The 24,791-nt window shown below is 36.0% G+C and overlaps 1 protein-coding gene across 1 annotated transcript; it reads left to right on the forward strand.

Annotated features, from left to right (window-relative positions):
- On the forward strand, positions 1–21,950 carry LOC149954423 (interstitial collagenase-like). Its single transcript, XM_090170338.1, has 6 exons — positions 1–79; positions 6,860–6,913; positions 8,221–8,324; positions 11,948–12,167; positions 20,164–20,319; positions 21,872–21,950. Exons 1-6 carry the CDS (start codon positions 22–24, stop codon positions 21,883–21,885), a joined length of 606 nt encoding a protein of 201 aa, XP_090026464.1. The 5' UTR covers positions 1–21; the 3' UTR covers positions 21,886–21,950.
- Positions 21,951–24,791: the final 2,841 nt, after the last annotated feature.

Here is a 24,791-nt window from a genome sequence, read left to right on the forward strand (position 1 = left end):
AAAAGTTTTTGATCATTCACTATGCATCTTTTATTCACTATAGTTATGTGTATTTTATGTATTTTCAGAATTCAATTGGGTAAGCTCCACTATTTTCTTATTATAAGCTTACTTGAATCAAACCTAAAAACCGATTATATATTTTAGAAGTTTATAATGTTTATCTTGCGAGAAACGTAGTCATCTAAGCCATAGAAAATACACCAGCAAACTCGAAGCAATATCCAACAGTCACGATTGAACGCGTAAAGCCTGGTTTTCACTGGGCTAAAACACAGCGGAATTGGCTTTCCGTGCCGTTTGCGGAAAAATATTTTCCGCAAAATTTTACGGAAAGCTCGCGATATTCCGCGAACAAGCGCGGAATGGAAGTTCTATTTTTCTGAATTTTTAATACGCAACGCAATGTGCTAACCAATCAGTTAAGATCATGCGTTGACGTCACTAGCTAACTACTCTCGGTTTGATTCAAGGTTCCTATAAGTACAAACGCACTATTCAATTTGTTAGGCCTAAAAAGCGACACGTTTAGTTTATAAACATTGTTATTTTAATTTAGTCAGTTTGTCACAAAAAAGAATGAATGGTAGTCAACAGGAGTTATTCATAGAAGAGGTTCGCGCTTATCCTTTTTTATATGACAAAGCAAATAGAGGTTTTAAAAACAATGAAATGAAAGAAAATCAGTGGACTGCTATTGGAGCTATCTATGGCGTCCATTTTAATTCTGTGAGTCAGTAAAGATACAATTTTCAGCGCATGCGCTATCGAAACTGCCAAACTACAAACCGCTTGAAAAAATCCCCAGTGAAAACCAGGTGCGGAAAAGCCTTCGAAAATCCGCCGGAAATATATTTGTGTAATCCAAATTTTGGCCGTTTTTTAGCCCAATGAAAACAAGGCTTAAACAGCTCAATCTTTACCGCGAGTGTAATGAGTAAAATTTATACTTTCCCGCGGTATACACTTCATGATTGATGGAATTTATTATATAATATTTGTACCATTTTACTACTTTATCATTCTAAACGTTATTTGAAAAACCAATACTATCCTAGGGTGGAAAACATTTTAAAACTAAGAACATAACCGTATTGAGAGATGAATATTTCTCTCGTTAGAGATATATCGTATACTTCGGGTTTTACAGATTTTATATTAATTATGATTATTAAATAATTTATAAAACAAAATTATTTTTATAAGTTATTTAAGTGAAACCGTATATAGGTTGCTGACACTTGATGGATAAATATATCTCATTTTCTGCTTCCCCGTTTTTGAATGTTTGGATGAAACTATACGCTTCGAAAATATTTGACTTTTAATTCATATACCACCCACCAAAAAATATTCAAAACATTTAGGGTTGACTGAAATAAAATGGATCGACCAACTTGGTCGTGTCATTCAGTGTTCAGCGATTTGGTATCTAGGTAAAAGATAAAAGATACTTGGTAAAATATATTGGGTGAAGTGAACTCCAGTGGCCTCATTGAATTTTATATTAATTTTGGTTGCGCCTGATAGACCTAGTCACGTAGATGCCGAGGGTATTTTTTATTTTGGCCGCAAATTATTATTTAATTTTTTTATTTAATTTTTTTAATTTTAAAAATTTATCATTTTCATAGAATTTTATATTAATTTTGGTTGCGCCTGATAGACCTTGTCATGTAGATGCCGAGTGTATTTTTATTTTAGTCGCAAATGATTAGTTCATTTTTTAATGTAATTTTAAAAATTTCTCATTTTTGGGCATTTTCACGTGTTTCGTTGTACTTATTTCCATCGTGTGTTCGCCGACACCACAGTTTCCGTGGGCCCCTAATATTTCCACGTGATATTCCCGTACTTTTTAAATCAATTACAGTTTTTGTTCATTTTCTAGGTGTTTTGTGTTTTTGGGCCACAAAGGGATATTCCCGTACTTTATAAAATCAATTACAGGTTTTGTTCATTTTCCAGGTGTTTTGTGTTTTTGGGCCACAAACGCTTTTTTCTGGTTTATATTAAAAGTATATACTTGATGCGTAAGGTTTGGTACTGTCCTCTAGGTCGCGTTATAGATGGCCCATCACTTTTTTAGTATGGGGTTGGGGAGGCGGCACGCGTCCCCAGCGCTTGAGCGAAGTAAGTGCGTGGCGCCGTCAGGTGCCAATACGGGGAATCTCAAAGTGTGTCAGGTGCCAATACGGGGAATTCAGTAACGTCTTTTACGTGTTTTGGAAGCAAACCTGTTCTCATTTTTGTTACTATTTAAGTTGATACGATTTCACCTATTACGATGCCACTAGGTACGATTACAGAAGGCCTACCATCAATGCTCGGAATGGGGGTGGGGTGCGTCAAAAATATGGGTTTGACGGATACACGACGGAACTATTTTTTAGAAAAATGTTACTTTTCCCCTAAAATGACTACTTTTTTAAAATTAAGTAAATTAAAAAATTAACATTTGTGGCCCAAAAAAATAACTTCGTAATCTACGCGACAAGCGCTACATTCTCCGCCAAAAAAAAAGGTTATCCCCGAAAATTACTACTTTTTTTAAAATTAAGTTAATTAAAAAAATAATCATTTGCGGCCCAAAAAAATAGTTTTGTAATCTACGCGTCAGGTGCTACATTCTCCGCCAAAACAAAATACAAAAAACGGTAATTCCGTAAAATTACTCCTTTTTTTAAAATAATGTTAATAAAAAAATTATCATTTGCGGCCCAAAAAAAATAGTTTCGTAATCTACGCGTCAAGTGCTACATTCTCCACCACAAAAAAGCAAAATAACATGAGGCCGCTGTAGTTCAATTTTGCCAAGATATTTGTATCTAAGGTTAAGGTATCTAGCGTATCTGTTGATTGTGAGTGGAAAGATACTTTTATCTAGTTTTATCTTCTGATACGTATTCGAGAGTTATATTTGCGTATCGGATATTTCCTCGAACACCTATTAACTTAAAATATAGTACCCAGTAAAAAGTGATTTTATCTAAAGGTAAAAATATCTGTATCTAGATAAGAGGTACAGTTTAGATATACATAACGATTCCAACGTACTGTGAGTAGCGACACGAAATTTAACAGAACATTTCAAAGAAGAGCAGGCATAGACCGAATATCAACAAAGCTAACTCAAGACGTTAAATCGACCGATAGGTAGATTCAGAAAGCCAGTGGGTGAAAATTTGCGAGAAGTGAGGTCCCCTCAGGCCCGGCATTAGAGAGTGCGGGGCCCTAAGTAGTAAGAAGGGGCCCCTTCTCTCAACGCAATTGAAGGAAAAAAGAGGGGGCGCACCAATAACTGTCGCTAACTGTGGGATCCCAAAACATGTCGCTATGTACGGGGGGAACCAAAAACCCCCGCTAACTGCGGGATACCAATAAGTGTCGCTAACTGCGGGATACCAATAAGTGTCGCTAACTGCGGGATACCAATAAGTGTCGCTAACTGCGGGATATCAATAAGTGTCGCTAACTGCGGGATACCAATAAGTGTCGCTAACTGCGGGATACCAATAAGTGCCGCTAACTGCGGGATACCAATAAGTGTCGCTAACTGCGGGATACCAATAAGTGTCGCTAACTGCGGGATATCAATAAGTGTCGCTAACTGCGGGATACCAATAAGTGTCGCTAACTGCGGGATACCAATAAGTGTCGCTAACTGCGGGATACCAATAAGTGCCGCTAACTGCGGGATACCAATAAGTGTCGCTAACTGCGGGATACCAATAAGTGTCGCTAACTGCGGGATACCAATAAGTGTCGCTAACTGCGGGATACCAATAAGTGCCGCTAACTGCGGGATACCAATAAGTGTCGCTAACTGCGGGATACCAATAAGTGTCGCTAACTGCGGGATACCAATAAGTGTCGCTAACTGCGGGATACCAATAAGTGTCGCTAACTGCGGGATACCAATAAGTGTCACTAAGTGTGGGCAAGTGGCGTATACCAGGGGTGTTCCGGGTCCAGACTTCGGCCACCCCCTTCGACGGATTTATGCTGGCCCCCAATAAGTGCCGCTGAGTGCGGGGCTATAGGCGGTCTGCCTTTGTCGCCATGCCTAGCGCCGACCTTACTTCCCCTACGTCATATCGTCGACTGCTTCGTCGTCTTCCTTTATGAAAGCATTGTAGCGGAAAGATAGAGAAACACTGAACTCAGCGGTAGTCACCATTCTTTCCGCATTAATAGAACCGACACATTTATGCTAAATAATAATTAAATTACAATCATCACAGCAAACGACGGTGTCCGTCATGTTAAGAGTAGGTGTTTCTTTTAAAGTCTGACCAGGGGCGGATTGGGCCGTTGGGCTGGTGAGCGTTATCTCACGGGGCCGCGATCAAAATTACCCTTTAGTTCGTACCCACTTCACGAAAAAAAGGTGCCTGTCCGCCCCTGAGTCTGACTCTTGTACGCTACAAACGTTAATAATGCTCTGTGTTTCTCTCAGAAACGTTTCCTTGGGGGAAGGCAACTAGGCTCAGGGTGGTTTTTACCAGACAAACGTGTGTATGATGTCCATTGGCAAGCGCTTAACGCCCGGAAGGTAGACATTTCCCCCGGAGAGATGCCTGAAAGAAACCCAGATAATGCTTATTCAAACTAAATACATAATTACGTTCGTTTTCACTCTTTGTACCTGGTATATCTTTTTATCGATGCTTTAAAATAAAACTACCAAAACAAGAAAGATACAGATAAGGAACGTCGCTGACCTAGCCCCTCAAAAAAACGATAGATACCAAAGAGCAATAATTTAGATACATAAGATACATGCTTTGCAAACAGATACGGGAAAAATGGTATGTGTAAGATCTTTTTATTTATCTGTGTTCGCCTGAAAATAGGTAGTATCTTTTATCCACAATTGTATCTTGTACCTTAAAAAAAGTACCTAAAAACGTAGCTAGATCCGTATCTAGATATCGTGTATCTAGATATCGTGTATCTATATATCGCTGAACACTGGTGTCGTTGTCTTTAAACTATCCGAAATGTCCCAACCAGCCGACTTCTTGCAGCAAGCCCTACTGTTATTACATGTAGGCACTTTTCTGATCAATAGATATTTGACTTGCCGCCTAATATACAGGGTGTCTTCATTTGATCGGCCCAGGCATTATTCTCAAAAAATATACCTTCAAGAAATTTCAAATTTTCGGAATGTACTCTCTTGGTGGAGATCGTTGTTATCTGTGAATTTCAGAATAATCGCAAAATTTTTAACGGTTTTAGAATTTGTAGTTTTTGAACGCTAGGTGGTAGACGAAAGGTTTCAATGGGTAAGTTGTAGAGCATACTCGAAAACCTTTAATGGAGTTGGTGTGGTCAAAATCGTACATTTTTTTAATGAAATAATAGGTCATGAAAAATAACAAGTTGGTACTACCCAATGTTTTTACGCCTCATGTTTTTGTAATGATTGTCTGTGAAAAATGAACATGTTTTGAGCCAAATCATTGTTTTACCTTTAAAATTAAATGCTAGAACAAGTGCAATTTAAAGGGAATTACAGTAGGACCCCGCACACGTTTTCTATGGACAAAAACTTGGTGTTTTTTATTAAACAATAAAAAGTAGTTTTTAAGGTCTACAAAATGTCTAATTTATGCCAACTGAATTTCCGAAAGCTTTTTTTGCACTGGAATATTTGCTTTGCAAATCAATTTTTCAGTCGGACCTTACAATAAAAATCAGCATTTGAAACCATAAATATTCGCCTCGCTGAACGAACTTGTATCGATTGTTTGTAAAGGCCCTTTCAGCCGATGATATATTTGAACAACGTTACATTGAAACAGGAAACGCGAAAAACCGTACAGTTAAAAACCCGACTTTAAGTTAAATATGATTCCATTGAGCGTTACTTAACGCCGCACAGGCATTACTGGCGTTTTCAAATGATAGAGCGCACGTTTTAAAATTCATAGAGACCTTCAATCAGTTAGGATTATGGATTAAACAAATTCCTGTTTATTCCGCCACATTTCAACGCACGTCTTTCTTAGATCTGGTGGCTGAGGCCACTTCAATTTCAAGTTCTCCCATAACGAAATGAAATCGAGATGGCCGACCTTTTTTCTTTGTGCTGCAAAACTATTAAATACAAATCTTTATTAATAAACTGCCTAAGCAGTCGATAAAATGTAGTTGGCTCACCACGCCGGAAAATGTAAGGAAATGTAACTATTGGAATAGAGTCGGGGTGAAGCTTAAAAATTCCTTAACAGATAAAAAATCGAAGCACTTACAAGCAGACGGTTTTGTTTAAACTTAGAAATGATTATATTAAAGTTTAATAAATAAAATAATATTTAACTAGCTATGCTTTGGGCCTGTTCACAAATTACGTAACGTGGTAGGGGGAGGGGGGTTTTGGCAAACGTTACGAAATGTTACGGGGGGGGGGGGGGTGGGGTTCACTGAAATGTTACGTAACACATCTTATTTTTAATATCGTAAAATAAAATTTTCTCTATTTTCAGAAACAGTCACAATTATTAAAAACATTTGTATTTTCATTGGTTTACTCACGTTTAAAAGAATTTCATACCCATGGGTATAAAGCGTTGCATAAAAATACAGTTGTAATTTCAAATGATAATTACAAACTATAAAATTTAGTACCTGATCTTATTGTACTTTATTACCAGCATATTAGTTGTTACGTAATTTAAGAAGAGGGGTCTTTCCATTTGTTACTCTTTGTTACGAGGGGGAGGGGGGAGTCCAAACAGTGGTTTTTCTGTGTTACGAAATTTGTGAACAGCCCCTTTACATACACTTGCCTAAAAATGGTTGTTGTTCACGTTTATTTCCGTTTTTATAATTTCATCTTTTTAAAATATAGATGCTGTGAAAACAAGAATATCGGATGCATCCGGGGATGAAGAGGACAGACCCAGTAAAAACACCAACCTTTATTTTATTTCTTACTATAAACGAATAAATCTTGGGAAATTATATTCATAACTTATCAGCCACGCAATAATACATTTTACGATCGTATTTGCAAACCCAAGAGTGAAAGTATTTAAAAACTAATCTTTGGCGGGTGTAATTAAAAAATTGTGGCAGGGCATGCTCTTGTCGCAAATACGGAATGAACTGTACCACAATGTGCGCGAGTGCAATGGGATTTCATATTTGATTAATTATAAAGTATCTGATGATGAAACTGAAGATATTCTTTGTCACGAAAATGGCTGTAAAATTTAGACTGTTGAAGAAAAACATGCATTCCTAGCTGCCTAGAAAGAACGATACTATAGATTCTTTTATGCGCGTATTTCATGTGAGATGCCATTACCGTACTGCCAGAGAACTGGTTTTGGGGAAAAGACATTTCTACTGTAGAGCTACGTGCAGTACGTCTATGGTGACTGCCTGTGGAGGAAATCGTGGGAGGGATGCTTGGTGGGGGAAAACGCGCGTAAGAGAGTGTATACTTCAGCCGCGCTCACACGTACCCTCGGAAACGTTTTATACCACTTCGATCTCACTGCGGTTCGTAGCGTTTGGATAACTGTTTTCTCTCACGTTCCATTTCCAATGAGTTTCGCGTGCTATTGCGTAGTATAGTCATATAATAAGAGGTCCATCTGCACATGCATTTGAGTTACGTTTTAGAACATTCTTTATTAAAATAAATCCAACCAAAATATTTTTTTTATAAACAAATAAACAAAAAGACTATTGCTTCTAAAAAATTCATAAAAATTTGATCAGGCGCAAAACATTCCACGATTGACGATTTTCTTAAAAAATGTCATGGTTCACAAAAACTGATCGACGAAACGATCTGTAGCGCACAACGGTATCTGTTCACAGGACGGCATCCAAACGTTGCGGGAGCTCTCGCATCGTTTCAAAGGGTAGGTGTGAACGCGGATAACGATATAACTACGTCACTTCGTACCAGAATCAAACGACAACCTTCTGGGGTCCCATTTCAACGTTACCTCCAATCTTTTCAGCGGACGTGGCGTTAAAACGGAAGCTCACTCACACACACGATTCTAGTCGCGGTGAAGTGTTTTTCCCATTAAGTCTAATAAATCACGCATAAGTCTAATTATCTCACTGCTAAACTGATCTGTTTTTCCTTGTTAGCGACGAAAGGATTGATACTTGACACGCTTCGAAAAGTTTCTTCCCTTCTAGGAACTTTCGACGTGTTCGACTACTTTTAAAGAAAACGAAATTTTATAGATTTAAAGTGGCTCAAAAACTCTCTGACCTACAAAATATCTAAGTATTCCAGAAAAGCAGAATTCAAGGATTTGATCGATCAAAAGATTACACAAGCTTTCGATGTAGGTATATTCAATTAAGTATTTACACTCCGTTCAGAAACTCGTCGGACCGGAATATTCAACTGTAAACCGGAAATAAGGGAATAGAAAAGAACGGGATTGTTCGCTTACTTAGAACTTAATATTGTAATCCAGCAATCAAAACAAAATGGTAGCCGAAAATAAATCAACTACCCGCTGAAAGAAGTTACTTTCTTTTTAAAAATACGGGGATTTGTTTAGTCTACGTAAGTGCTTTCGTTATAATTGTAGGTTAAAATAAAAACTTCGTTATATTTGCATATATTTAAAACTTTTATCAAGGCTTAAGCCTTAGTCTGACTAGTTTCGGCTAGCTTAGCTGGCCATCTTCAGAGACAATGAGCGTCTTCAAATTTCGAACAACAAAGCATCCGTACAACGGTCAAAAAACAGAGGACAAGACGTCTCCGCGCCATCTATCATTTAAACATTTTAATATTTTTATTTTATAATATCATTTTAAGAATTTATTAATTTTGAAATACCAAGGGATTTAAATAAGATAAACATTACGAATAGAATTGAGAAACATTTATACATATAAATCTTATTTTTAAGTTTTATCTTTCAGGAAGGTATCCCAGATGGCGTTGTAGTAATGACCAGGTGAAACTAGTCAGACTAAGGCTTAAGCCTTAATAAAAGTTTTAAATATATGCAAATATAACGAAGTTTTTATTTTAACGTACAATTTAACTACGCATATAGCACTGCTAATCTAACTATTAAATAATGTTTTTCGTTATAATATAGATAATGTTTTAAAATCTTCAATATATTAGTCAAAAAAGATCAAAATTGTTATTTTTTTTCTAAGTTTCGGGGCTGTTCATAAATTACGTAACGTGGTAGGGGGAGGGGGGTTTTGGCAAGCGTTACGAAATGTTACGTGGGGGGGGGGGGGGTTCACTGAAATGTTACGTAACACGTCTTATTTTTAATATCGTAATATAAAATTTTCTCCATTTTCAGAAACAGTCACAATTATTAAAAACATTTGTATTTTCATTGGTTTACTCACGTTTAAAAGAATTTCATACCCCTGGGTATAAAGTGTTGCGTAAAAATACAGTTGTAATTTCAAATGATAATTACAAACAATAAAATTTAGTACCTGATCTTATTGTACTTTATTACCAGCATATTAGTTGTTACGTACTATAATAATTTAAGGGGGGGGGGTTCGATATTTGTTACGTAATTTAAGAAGAGGGGTCTTTCCATTTGTTACTCTTTGTTACGAGGGGGAGGGGGGAGTCCAAAAAGTGGTTTTTCTGCGTTACGTAATTTGTGAACAGCCCCTTCCCAGGAAACGACAAAATTTAAATAGATCTATTTTTAAAAGTACAGCTAGCTATTTTGTGAAAACCCTTACTGTTATAAATAGTTGACCCCTTGAAACCTGTGTTGCGCAGCGATAGTACTAGTCCACCGATCTTTTTGCCTTCTGTATTTATTCTTATCTTTTACCATGTAGCTTCGACCTAAAGAGATAGACCTACTAGGATTTATTTGGATTATTTTAATCTTCGCATAAATTTCCAAAGATGGCGCTTCAGACTTTTCATTATACACGCCATTTGGTGAAACAGCTGTTATATACTTCATGGTACGAAATTTTGGTTATATATAGGCTATTTTCATAGAAATAATGTATTTGAATTTTTCTTATTGGTTTGTGTTTTAAACCCGAAGCTATTTATTAATTTTTAAAAATATGAAACGAAATTGTTAGATAAATTAACAACTCTATGAATAAAACACCTATATCCACATAAGACCCATAGAAAATATCAATAATGGTCTTGCCCAAGCTGTTACAATGTTGCTTTTACGTCACAAAACGGGGCGTTATTATTATATTCTTTGCACGGCCGATTTGCATGCGCGCTAGAAAAATCTATATTCCTCGCGACTGTAACGCGCGGTCTTAGGCTTAAAGTAAGACTGTGACGTAAGAGCCACAATTTAACAAGAAAGCCACTTTAATTAATAGAGAGAACAATTTCAGGTTACTGTAATCTAGGAGCAACAAACACGAGGAGAACGCAGCTAGCCTTTAAACACGCTAACGCAGTGTTGTGAACAAATTTTATTGGACGAGGCTTTTCGGGTGGGGGGCGGGGGCAATTTCAGAATATTCCCCTTCCGACGGCAGCAGGCGCTAAATGAAAAATGAACACAAGAAAATGCACGACTTTTGACGAGTTGCGGTCTCCTTATTTGTGGTGCTGTGTGTGTTGCTCCTAGCTGTAATTAAGCCGGGATTTAAAATGAATCTCGATGTTCTGAAGCTGGGCGAATCACAACAGGTTTTCCTCATAAACATTCAATACCGGAAGTTAATCGTTTAAATGTACTGTGAAGCGAAAACTTGTAATACATATATTATGTGAAATACTAGAAACTTACATGTTTAACAGGGCTTCAAACTTCGGACAAAACGGTCGATCTTTATCAAAGGTCTTTCTTGACTTTGAAAATGATCATATTAACAATTAGATACTTACGCACTGCTGATATGAGTAAAAAATTTGTTTTACTTTGATTACTTCTTTAGAAATATATAAAATTTCTTAGGAAGAGCTGAATTATATTTTGGTGAAAAAATGATTTTAATGCTGAATTATATTTTGGTGAAAAAATGATTTTAATGCTGAATTATATTTTGGTGAAAAAATGATTTTAATGCTGAATTATATTTTGGTGAAAAAAATGATTTTAATGCTGAATTATATTTTGGTGAAAAAATGATTTTAATGCTGAATTATATTTTGGTGAAAAAAATGATTTTAATGCTGAATTATATTTTGGTGAAAAAAATGATTTTAATGCTGAATTATATTTTGGTGAAAAAATGATTTTAATGCTGAATTATATTTTGGTGAAAAAAATGATTTTAATGCTGAATTATATTTTGGTGAAAAAAATGATTTTAATGCTGAATTATATTTTGGTGAAAAAATGATTTTAATGCTGAATTATATTTTGGTGAAAAAATGATTTTAATGCTGAATTATATTTTGATGAAAAAATGATTTTAATGAAATGAGTAAAACAAATTCTACCTTTTATTCGTGTTATTCAGCTTATATAATTCATTTAAATCGTATACTTTGTCCCGGGTTGAAACGGGGCAGATTGATTTTGATTAAACAATGACCTGCAACACTAATATCATTTGATTTTCTTTGCACTAACATTGTTAAATATACTTAAGCAAAATCCTTCTTAGCTTTTTGTTAAATTTAAATCACCAGACAGAAGTTACATATTTCGCTGATAGCTAAGGTTTATAATTAAACGTGGTAGAAAAGTTTGATATTTCTAAACACCTCACTATATAATTTTTCGCACTACAAATTAGTAAAGACGAAAGCTAATTATGATTATCAATAATAATAATCTTAAGCAGCCAGGCTAATACCCAAGGTGCAATCGTAGGCCGAAGTTAGCTACTGACGGAAGGTGGTATCTAGACCTTCATGTTTCAGTGAGAAAGCAGCTCCTTAGATTCATTAATTATGTTCACCGAAAGACTCGTGGGGAAACTTTTTTGTTAAGGTTATACTCCCTTTAAAAACAAATTATTTATCTTCAAGAGCTGGAGTAATATTGCGAATTTAAAATTCACGAAGAAGGAAGAAGGAAATGTGGATATTGACATTAAGTTTGTTACTGGAAGCCACGGAGATAGATCACCTTTTGACGGCGAAGAAGGCGTGCTAGCCCACACTTTGACGTCATATGAAGGCGACGAAATAACTTTCTGTGAAATTCATTTCGATGACAAAGAACCGTGGAAATTTCAAAATGAAAAAGGTTAAAACTTATTTTACTTTTTAAAGGGAAAAATGTTACCTTAGGAACATCAAGTTCAATTTCAAGTAGAAAACTTTGATTTTGCTTTTCACATTCATTTTCTCTATTGTTATAAATTGCACCGGTTTCTTTAACTTAAAGATCAGATCAGCTAAGAAATTCAAATAAACCCAACATATTTTATATCATTGAGATTTAAATACAGATTACATTTAAGAGACAGAAATGGAAACATTAGCCGCGAAAACCTAAACTAGTGTCTCAATTGAATATGAGCAGAGCAATTTTATTGAAAAAATTCTCAGTACCACTGGTAACGAATAAACTTTTCAAAATGGTGAAGTTGTTGAAAAATATCTCAAAAAATTTTAAACTAAAGAGGTCAATTTAGGAAACAAATATATCCAAAAAATATCTTAATGCTAAATAAGATATTTTTCCAAGACCTTATCATGCAAAATGAGACACCTTGGTTAGGAATAGATCAAGGCTATATCCTTTATTTCATGACATTTTTCATAATTGTGGGCCCCCTGTTATTCAACTGTGGGGCCCTATAAGGGTGTCTCAATTTGCTCGATCAGGCCATTTTTCTCAAAATGTATTTATGTTCGGGTTCTGAAATTTTCAGGGTTTATGTTTTAGGTAGGGAAGGCTTTGGTTACTAAATTTCAGAAAAATCGAACGATTTTGTGCAGTTTTGGAAAATTTATTTTTTTACCGGTAGGTGTCACGCCAAATATTTCAATAGAAAAGTTGTAGGGCATAGTCGAAAGTGTAAAAATAATTTTGGTTCGGTTGAAAAAGACCTATTTTTCACTGAGTTTGGAGGTCGGGGGAAAAACAAGTGGTACTAGCAGGCAATAGCCTTAAATGAATTGTAGGTAACATGCATTTCAGTTATAAGATTTCGAAAAATAAACAAATAATAATTAGCCCAAGTGACAAATGTTTTTTAATGACTTCTACAAAATGTTTTCAAAAATGCCACCTTCTGATGCAATGCACAAATATGCACCATGTTGCATATTGCGAAATGCTCCCCGAACCATTTCTGGAGTCACCCGGCGACATGCTTCGATGATTCTTTGTCGTAAATCTTCAACGCTCGTCACAGGTGTTTGGTATACGTAGTCCTATACGAATCCCCAAAGAAAAAAGTCGAGTGGTGTTAGATCAGGGGATCTTGCAGGCCAACGAACAGGACCAGTTCTTCCGATCCATCTTCCTGTAAACTCGTCCTTTAGATATGCAAACACGTCACGATATTGGTGAGGTGACGCCCCATCTTGCTGGAACCAGATGCGTCTGTACTCGGCCAGAGAAATGTCATCCAACACGTTGGATATTTCATTTTGAAGGAACTCCAAGTAGTTTTGACCGTTCAGATGATTTGGCAGGAAGAACGGGCCAATAATTCTGGCACCTAACAGACCAGCCCACACATTTAAGCAAAACTGCACTTGGTGGCGTTGAGGAAATCCCCAGTGTGGATTATCGTAGTCCCACATATGTTGGTTTTGACGGTTGAAAGGCCCATCTCTTCCGAATGAACATTCGTCGGACATCAGTAGTTGTTCGTGAAAATCCTGGTGTGCGTCAGCCATGAGGCAAATCCAATTGCAGAAGTCGAGTCGGCGCTGTCTATCACCGTCGCTCGATAAGGATGAAAATGGTGTCTTTTGAGTGTTCTCCAAACGTAGTTTCGATCCAACCCTAAGTCAAAGCTGGCAGTCCTGACGCTCGCTCGGGGATAGGCGACGAAGTAGGCAAGTATGGTGTTTTCCATGTCGATGTCCTGGAGACCACGACCACGAAACCTCGGATTGATATTACCCCAGTTGTCGAAGTCGCGGATCACTCTAAGAACCGTCGTATGACTTGGTCTGCAATTGGGAAATCTTCGTCTAAATAACTGACTTACTAGAGTAGCATTACGACGACCTTCTCCGTAAAAAAATTCTAGCATATGAGCGCGCTGATCTCGAGTGTAAAGAGGCATACTGGACAACAATCGGCCAAGCTGAGATAATGATTTAACTTTGAAATGTAAACGCTTTAAATACTACTCGGACAATTGATATTTCACGTTAAAAAACAACAAAAGAAAAATAAGCGTAATGTTTGGTCTACAAATCTTTGTTTGATGATCTTACTCGTAACCACGTCAAAATGGAAGACGCGGTCTTTGTCTAATTAGGTGTTGAACGAAATAATTTTTTTTTAACAATAACTTTTTGCAGATCTGATTATTAACTACATAGCTGAAAGCATAAGTTCCCTAAAATAAATGTACATGTGTGTTGTGATTATGTACGATTGTTTACGTTAAAGGTTATTGCCTGCTAGTACCACTTGTTTTTCCCCCGACCTCCAAACTCAGTGAAAAATAGGTATTTTTCAACCGAACCAAAATTATTTATACACTTTCGACTATGCCCTACAACTTTTCTATTGAAACATTTTGCGTGACACCTACCAGTGAAAAAATAAATTTTCCAAAACGGCACAAAATCGTTCGATTTTTCTGAAATTTAGTAACCAAAGCCTTCCATACCTAACAAATAAACCCTGAAAATCAAATCCCTAGCATAAATACATTATGAGAAAAATGGCCTGATCGAGCAAATTGAGACACCCTGTATATTGACTTTTAAAGGAAATTTTGCAAAGACTTATGTATAAATCGACTTCGGGAGGCTCCCCTCAAGTCGATTTGTTGGCCCCTTAAGTGAAAACAAAAGTAACTATAGCCTGTCTCGCTTACCCGTAACACCGACGAGGAGAGTGATTACAAGCGTTATTTAACGCAATATACGTATAATAATAAAGTCTTTAATCAGTATGAAATCCGCGATCTAGCCAAGGATCCGTTAGAATTAATCGAGTGGCTGCAAAGCCTCAACCTAATTGCGAAAGATGTAACGTGTCCCAAGTGCGACGACTCAATGGTTCTTACCAAACACACGAGAACCACCGACCAGTACGTTTGGCGTTGCAATAGAAGACGAAGTGCCGAAACAAAAGGAGTCCGTCAAACCAAAGTTTCAATTCGGAAAAATTAATTAAATTTTTCAAATCACTACCTCGATTTGCGGAAATTCTTTTAATGGTGTACTTTAGGTACGCAACTTTGGCCTGCAGCGACAGAATGCGGCAACACTTGGTATTTCAGAAAAATCTGTGTCCCAGTTTAATAATTATAGCCGTGACGTAGCTGTGCAGGATGTTTTACTTAATAGTCAGTAAATTTCGATAGTTTTTTCTTTGGTTTCTTAATGCGAAACAATATTTTTCGGGAATAAATACTTAAGGTGATATAGTTAATGGGGTTTATATATGCACTCATGATGATTATAAGAACGGGGCTGGGGGCCGCCGGTACAGAATTTGTGCAATTTTTAATTAACTTTTTAAATAATGCTTTGCGGGGGAAAAATCGCACCATTTGTATCTCCTTAAAAATTACTTTAAGGGGGTGGGGAAAGGGAACAAAGGGAGTGGCGGAGCTATTGTTCCAATTTAGCATTTATTCAATACTATCAGAAAAATTATTTTAATTATACCTTTGAATAATGAAGTTAAGATAATTTTGTAGGAGTGCCGAAATAGTTTGTAACAAGTTCCCCTGATACTTATTCAGGGAGTTTTTTAATCTGCCTGTTGCTCTTTTAACGGTTCCTTTCGTCGTTAACCGTGATCTTTATTCGTGCAGCGTAATGTGTGAATGTTATATTGGTCTGTTCACAAGTTACCTACGAACGACAGCGCATGAAATTTTTGTTATGAACACGTTTTAAATGCTCAAAATCGATTATATCGTCGAAAATATTACCTTATTCAATAAATCATAAAATTTTAAAATAAATAAAATATTTGCAACAGAAAATCCATAGAAATAAATTAATAAAAATTTATATACCGTGTATTACGGTTAAGTTTGTCAAAGGTTCAGGGGGTGCAGTCTATAGGTCCGCATGAGTAAATAATGTCCTTTGAACATTAGTTCATTTCAGAGATATAGGTCCCCAAAAGCTTACCCAAAATCGAAAACACATCCTTAAACCTGAACCGTATGGTTTTCATAAAATTAAAAGTTTTTTTTATCAATAAGCGATAAAATTTAAAACAAGATCTTACGAACATTTAAGTACACACAATCTCCCTGATGAATTAACTATATTTTAAATATTAATGCAAACTGAATTTTTCAAGTTATCTGGTTAAGGAAATAAGGTAGCGAAACGCAAACGCTTTGAACGCGTCAGTTTTCACTCACGCCGAACGTGATTTTGAGTAAGATGGGGCCTGTATCCATTGGTATGAAATTCAAATATCGCTATAGAGCATAGGCGGGTTGTGGGGTCCCGCGAAATGGCAAGAAATCTAACTTAAAATAATTATTTCTTAATGCAACCGACAAAGTAAATCATAATTAACCGGTACTAGCTCAAAAGGTAAATTTCAACCAAGTCGGTTATAACTTTAAAAAGTTTGTAGATTTAAAGTTGATTATCGACAAAAATTACTAAAGTGCGCAAATGTCCGAGCTCCAAATACCATAACGGTCTACTGAGGGCATGATTTTTTTCAATTTAGATTTCCCTGGCCCTTCTAAGCCTAATTCTTGGAAAGTTAGGTGGATGTCGGTGGTATAGGCATCGGCTACCCTGCACGTGAGCTTGGTACACTAAACTCTCACAGACCAATCGCCACGCTCTATCTGGTAATTCTGAAGAACCGTCTAGTAGAACCGAAAATTGCGTTATAGGAGAGGTACTAAATGGCTTTCGGAAAAATCGAAGAGGGCTGGACAACATTTTCACGCTTACGTTGTTGATAGAAATTGCTCGAACTGAAAAGTGGTCCCTGTACGTCTCTTTCTAAGATTTAAGAAAGGCAAATGATAGAGTGAATCGGGATATCCTGTGGAAAGTCTTGTTAAGCTTGGCATCCCCACGAAATTCGTCGATCATCTTCAGGCCATATTCGATTTAACGGATTACAGATATTGGTTCGAGGCTATTTCAACGTCCTGGATCCAATCCAAAGTGGGCCTGAAACAAGGTTGCCCGTTGTCTCTGGTGCTCTTCGCCTTATACCTGGAACCGCTCGATCGGGTCTTGGTTTTCATCTTCAATAAAGGTCCCGAGATGATATTTCGTACACCTTCCCTGGCCAATTTTTCAATTATTACAATACAATATTTTAGGCTGTGGAAGATCTTCAACGCCTTATGGATATCTGCAGCACGTTCGCTACAACCCACGGGCTCGTGTTTGGAAACGAAAATTTTAAACTTCTTCAGATCTTAGGTGATAATTACTCTAATGTCGTATTACAACCGCTGTACCTTCAGAGCTCGACAGTTAAAAATGGCTACTCAGATCGATTACCTAGGATTCTCTGAGTATGGAGATTGCCTATCTAGCACCGCATGAAGCCAAGATTCGATTAAAATCCGGTCGCCTTCAGGGCGCAATCAAACATAGAGGTTCGCATTCCTACAATCCGTACACTGTCACGTGAACTACCTGGAAAGCAGTCGCTGAACCTAGTCTGTGGTTGGTCAGTCGAAGACATTGGCCATATCCGAAACTCAAAAGCGTTCGAAAAGATTATATTTACGCGAACGAACTGGACAAGTCGGTCGATTGCGTGGCGTATCTTTTGAGATTAGGATCGAGGAGTGCGGTATGGCAAGATCTGGTCGTGACGAAACAAATTCAGGGGCGTTGGTGACAATTTAGAACTAAACTCTTTCTAGTTGGTACCAAATTTAAGATTTTATTCCCTCTTGCAAATGCATTCATCTATGAGCTATGTACATATTGTAAATAGCTTTATTATTTGTCATATCCATCTTTTTATTTTATTTTTCCAATTTCTATAGTTTTTGGCCAAACTTATTCGAACGAAAATATTGTATGTAATATGTTTTTGACGATGGCAAATATAATTTAAAGTGTAACTCGTGAATCCATATAATAGGTTTCCTCGCTGTTATAAAAGAGATTTGTTCTTTAACAAACAGTTAATAAATATTCATTCCTAAAAAGCGGCGAGAGTTCAATAAGAAGTAAGATAACACTCTCAAGGGATACAAGCTAATTTAAAACATTAATTATGTTCCAAATAAAGTTACAAATTTAATTTTGTCTTCACGAATGCTTATTATTATTATCAAAAATAAAGATACAAATCCTGACAATCTTCCAAGGAATTAATTTAATCGGTGGAGCTACAGAGCGAATAAGTATATTTTAAATCAATTTCATTGGGAAATTGTTTGTTGCTCTTGTGTGCTAGGGAATTGTACACCAAGCCTACTCTAGTCACATACGGCTAAAAAATGTCAATTCCCCGAGAGAAGTTACCAGAATGGGTGCCAGTGAAGATGTCACAAGACCATTACGTGATTAACACTCAATTTCCACCCGACTTGCCTGTTACTGGCCCAGGGATCATTTTTAAAATGTTTCGTACCTTTTGTGTTAAATAAATCAGGAAAATTAAATAACAGCTTGAGAGGTAACTTATTTGTAAGAACCTGTTCTTCTTTGTCTTCTATAAAGTTTTCCGCTCGTTCCTTATATTCTGCAAAATACTTTACCCGAGTTACTTGAACCAGACGAGGCACGTGGATTTTGCATTAGGGAGCTTCAGTTCATTTTATTTTGGAAATAAGAAATCATCTGGATGATTATTTTTCTTTGCGATTGATAGCTCGATGCTCAACAGTTAAATGGCCGGCCCGATCTCCATATTTTAGCCCATGCGATTATTTTCACTGGTGTTATCTGAAGGACTTGTGTATGTGACTTTGGTGTTTTTCGACAATGCATAATTGCATATCGTGAGGCTATCCGTAACACGCCTGAAACTGTATTAAATCATTAGTGCGACGTATTCACGCCGGTATTGGAGTCAGAGTTGCTCAATTTGAACAATTATTGTAATAATTGTAAGTACGTGTACCGCTACGTCTTCTGAATCTTCTTGGGCTCTTTCCCGAGCGATATAGCTTTGTGTGTTTGTCAGCTTTCTATCTACAGCCTGGAGCATTCGTCATTCTGTCACCCATCTTTGAGGAATCTGTTCCTGGCAATAATTTTTAGCTAATAGTCCTGTCCTTGAGCCTGTCCGTACAATAAGTTAATATCTGCGTATTTGGTGTTCGAAAAATTGGACAATTAGCTACAGACCAGATAAGTAAATTTTAAATCCATTCCATTATGAGATTGTTGGCATCTGTATCTTTAAATTTGTTTTTTAAATCATTCGTGACGGTAAATTTTTGTAAACCTAATTTGAAACCGTATCAATACTTTATAATAGCTTGCATACCTTGTCAGACTTTTGTTACTTCTAAAAACAGTATAGAAAACCTTTACAACTTGTTTTAAACTTAATTGCTTAACTGATCAGCTGCAACTGCTCGTTTATTAAAAAAAAATTGGTTGGGGTAAAGTTCTTAAATTCTAAGGTTGTGTACCAGTTTTTAAGATAAATTTAAAGGCAAAGTATTAAAACTACCAGTCACCCTTGAAATTTTCTTAACCTCCATTCTTCGCCTTGTATTTACGTTTCCCGCATACTATGTTTTTGGACTAGTTCGAACGGTAAGGGTAAAGGCAAGGCGAAGCATCGAGGGTAATGAAAGTTCCAGGGTGACAGGCAGAAGAAATACTAGACCTTAAACTAACTCTACACTGTAATATTGATTCATTGAAAGATCAAAGAAATGTTTTCTTAGGGAACACAATGCAATTTAGCAGCCCTTTTTTCACCTTTATCGGATTTATACCTAATTATTTTAAATACCTTTTTTTACAAGTGAATTTCTTTGAAGTGTTTGTTAAAACCATAAGGACTGCTCCTCCCATTGTGGTTACTCAATGTTTAACCCCGTTTAGCACAATAACTTTCCAAACCATAAAAAAATTGTTCTGTGTTGGTCTAATTGTGCGAAATGTACTTTTGTATTCGGGCATAGGCACGTCCTTCCTGTCAGTAGCTACTCACGAAATCGGACACGCTTTGGGCCTATTTCATTCTCCGTCGAAATCTGCTATTATGTTTAGTGATACTGACGATGGAGGTGAAAAGTTTCCATCGCAAGACGACATTGATAAAATACAAAATCTTTACGGTGAGTGTGGTTTTTTTCTTAGGGCCAACATGTAAAGGCTTTTTAGGCTAAGTCTCAAATGCAATGATTTTGCGTCCACTCTTACCATACCAGTCTGTGTTCAATGTCCATAACGGAAAAAAATTATTTCCAAATTCATTCTGATCCTGAAAGTGCCGTGTTTGGGTTTAAAATAAAGGTACGAGTAATGTTGTTTTTGATGGATAGAGTTAACCAACCCATTTCGTTACACCCCTGCCAGATAAGTTTGCTTTCTATACTGACATGTAGAGGTAGTAGGGCGTGCATATAACGGTAATTTTTGGCACCACCAGTTTTTACAACTTTCAACTTATTAGGTTATATCAGTCATAATTTTCAGATATCTAAATAAAACCAGTTTTCAGATCTTTTAAATATTTAAATTTCCTATCACCGATTCAGAAAGCTACACTGCTATCTGATTTACTCGTCTAATATGTTTATAATCTTGCGGAAAATAGTATTTTGGGGGATGCTCAAAATCGAGAACTGCGGGGTTTTTAAACTAATTTAGTCTGCATTTTTTTACCCGGATCAAGTAATCTGATAATAAATAATCTTTACATATATTTACACAAATACACGAAATGTATAGCACCGTGAAGTATATCCTATCAAATTTAAACTGCAGTGCTTATTTGCACCATTTTGATCTCGTTTTTTATTGAGAGAATTGCATAGATATTTCTTAAAATGGTATTTGGTTTCTATATAATTGGTATCGCAATCGGTATTTAATAGAATGTTTTAGAACTCTGTAACTTTAAGAGCAATCTTCATGTTCTTATTACGAAGAGTAATAATAAGTAGTAATATATATATATATATATATATATATATATATATATATATATATATATATATATATATCTATATATACACTCTTTGGTGAACTACATGTTAGCAGACGATCGTTTCTACAATTTCTAAACGCTTTGCTATTTCAAGTTCGGCTTTTAATACCGGAAAGACGCGATGTTTTGGGCAGTCACGCTCTGAGGGCATGATAGGGTGGGATAACCTCAATTTTGGAAAGCAGATAAAAGACCGAAACCATCTTGGGACTGGGAATGAGTACTAAGTTCAACGCGAACAAGTATATGAGAGAACCAACATTTTGGGGAAACTAAACTTAGTTGGTGAAACAAGCGTGGTTCTTCGGCCAACAGGCCTTCTAGGTGAATACAAAACTTAAGATTTACAACAAAAACAATTTCTTAGGCTTATATGTTTAAATAACAGTGCGAGACGTGATACGACAAAGAGGCTATAAAATACTAAATAACCAAAAAGGGGAAATTTGCAATAAGTTTGACAAAGCATTTGGGAGAACAAATGGGAAAAGACACATCGAAAGCATGCAAACAAACCTCTACCCGTACTTTTTTCCGCTATCAAGCTTATTTTCCCCTAAATGTAGGTCTCCTCTTACGTTTTCGCGTTTAAGTTTTGTGAACATGCATTATAACAAATCAAAGGATTATAAAATATTGTTTTTAAATTTTAATGAAATAATATTAAACATTCACAGGTTCATCTAAATAGGACTCGTAAATTAAACAAAAATGAAGAACAAATCTGTAATCCTTGCTGGTGGACAAATAAATTCGAATCATTAGCACTATTTGTCCATTATTTGTTCTTTTGCTCATTAATAGTTACTGCTTTAGTTATTTCCTGGCTTTATTGCTGGTTCTTATGAAGGTTTCGTTTTAATAAACATCTTTTACTCACTTTCGTTAATGATGCGGAATCAACTGGGCATAACTTCCCTTTTCAAATGTAAGTCAATAGCGAATTGTTTTTTTTTTACAACTGTAGGCTGGATAGGACATCTTCACTGTTAACTTTCCACCACACCCGTCCTAGTCTGGCTATTTAAATTAGTAGAAGTCAGGTCTGCTACTCTGTGTTATATGCCGTTACCTGAGAGCAAAAGTCAAGGAAATCGAGATACGTGACTATTGAAATAAATTCAAAATAAGAATCCTTGAGTGTTTTTAAATTAAGGTGCCTCAGTATAAAATTTTCAATCTATATTTTCACTCTATTTTGATCAAATTTCATTATTAGATTATCATTGTTATTATGCTAAATTTCGAACTTAAAACTGGTTTTACACAAATAGGGGTTTTCAGACTGGCTTGTGTCTTGCTCTTAGGTAGCGATGCGTTCTCTCACTAACAAAATCTAAAGATGCTCTATGAAATCTGATAATTTTATTATTTTATTTGGTCTGAGAATTAATATATTTATATGTATCGGTCACAAAATTTACGGTTTCCAAAACTAAACGATTAGAATAGCCATGGATAAAGTTGAGAACATGCCACTATATATGGCTAATATATAAATTAGCGAATTAATTCCATTCTAATGTAGAAACGTGTGTAGTAGAGCCGCGATTCACGATAAAAAAAAAACAAGAAGAGGTGCCATGGTTGTCCGTGTCGGGCATGGGGCTGACTCGCAATCATTTGTGCAAATGCGCACCTGACAAGGTCCCTTGCTCAAACAATAAAACCAATTCGCAGCTTCCACATAATGAAGTAAATGGACCACCTTCTTGTCCTAAATTTCCTTCCTATTGTTTATTTTTCTCTTTCTCCATTTTTCAACAAAAATTAGACCCTGATTTCATATAACAGCCGGCTGTAATTTTAAATTTTTAACCTTCTTCCTATCGCGGATTCACAAGTGCTTCTAAAACTTCTTCTCTTACTTCTCTTCTTCACAAAAAACAGAGAAATAGAGGATTATCATGTCTACCTAAAAACTATTTACAATAGTGAACTTGGAGCACACGTGCTTCTTGACCGGATGCGGGGTTTTTAATAAAAGCGTCCATTTAGAGACTTAATGTGGAACATTTTTTTCGAAGTTCTACCCCAAATACCTAAAAGGACTCTAATATCTTATCTTCCTGGCGAACATAACCACCTGAGTATGAACAAAACTCTTATAAGTCCGTTTCTACCCTGGCGTCATCGCTATCTAAACAACGAACTACAACTCTATTTATTTTTAAATGGGTGATATAGTTCCTTTAAGTTCCAACTGTCCATTTTTTTGTATAGGCATTATTATGACTTAGATGCTATATGGCATACTACCAATATTTCTAAGATTGTATTTATTATTTCTTAGAAAATACAAAATTCTAAATATAATCTTAATAATTTCTAAATAGAATCCTACTAATTTTTAAATAGAATCTTAATAATTTTTAAATAGAATCTTAATAATTTCTAAATATAATCTTAATAATTTATCTGTAGAATCTTAGCAATTACTAAATAGAATCTCAATAATTTTTAAATATAATATTAATAATTTCTAAATATAATCTTAATAATTTCTAAATAGAAGCTTCATAATTTCCTAATAGAACCTTAATACTTTCTTAATATAATCTTAATAATTTCTAAATGGAATCTTAATAAATTCTAAATAGAATCTTAATAAATTCTAAATAGAGTCATAATAAATTCTAAATAGAATCTTAATAATTTCTAAACACAATCTTAATAATTTCCAAATATAATCTGAACTATTTCTAAATATAATCTGAATTATTTCTTTGAAGTATCGATAAAATTTTTTTACGAATCGATATAATTGTTTTGAAGAATCGATATAATTTCAATAACGAATCGATATAATTGTTTTGAAGAATCGATATAATTTTTTGAAGAATCGATATAATTTTTTGAAGAATCGATACAATTTTTTTGAAGAATCGATATTTTTTCTTTAAAGAATCGATATAATATCGACCAAGAATGTAAATATTATCTAAGAAAAATCTAAACAGTTTCCAAAAATAGACTAAATAATTTCATAGAATGATCAGAATGATTCCTAAGGAGAGTATTGAAATTTGAATTTATTTGAACACAAGAGATTTATTCAATATTGATATCTTAAACGAGAAGTTCGATGACGGAAGTGTTAGCGTAGTGGTTGAACGGAAACGTTCGAAGTCGTCAGTAGACTCGGACTCGTTCTGTCTCCCACTAGCAGCGTCTTCTCAATTTATAGTGGCGGGCCGAAGGGGAGCAGTTGCTGCGTTATCCATGAAGGGCGTCAGAGGATGTGGAACGCGGACCTAGGGGGAGCAGTTGCTGCGTTATCCATGAAGGGCGTCAGAGGATGTGGAACGCGGACCTAGGGGGAGCAGTTGCTGTGTAATTTATGAAGGGCGTCAGAGGATGTGGAACGCGGACCTAGGGGGAGCAGTTGCTGCATAATCTATGAAGGGCGTCAGAGGATGTGGAACGCGGACCCAGGGGAGCAGTTGCTGCATAATCTATGAAGGGCGTCAGAGGATGCGGAACGCGGACCCAGGGGGAGCAGTTGCTGCATAATCTATGAAGGGCGTCAGAGGATGTGGAACGCGGACCTAGGGGAAGCTGTTGCTGCATAATCTATGAAGGGCGTCAGAGGATGTG

This window comes from Leiobunum rupestre, chromosome 3 (assembly GCF_980474605.1).
Source record: "Leiobunum rupestre chromosome 3, qqLeiRupe1.1.hap1, whole genome shotgun sequence".
Classification (NCBI taxonomy): Eukaryota; Metazoa; Arthropoda; class Arachnida; order Opiliones; family Sclerosomatidae; genus Leiobunum; species Leiobunum rupestre.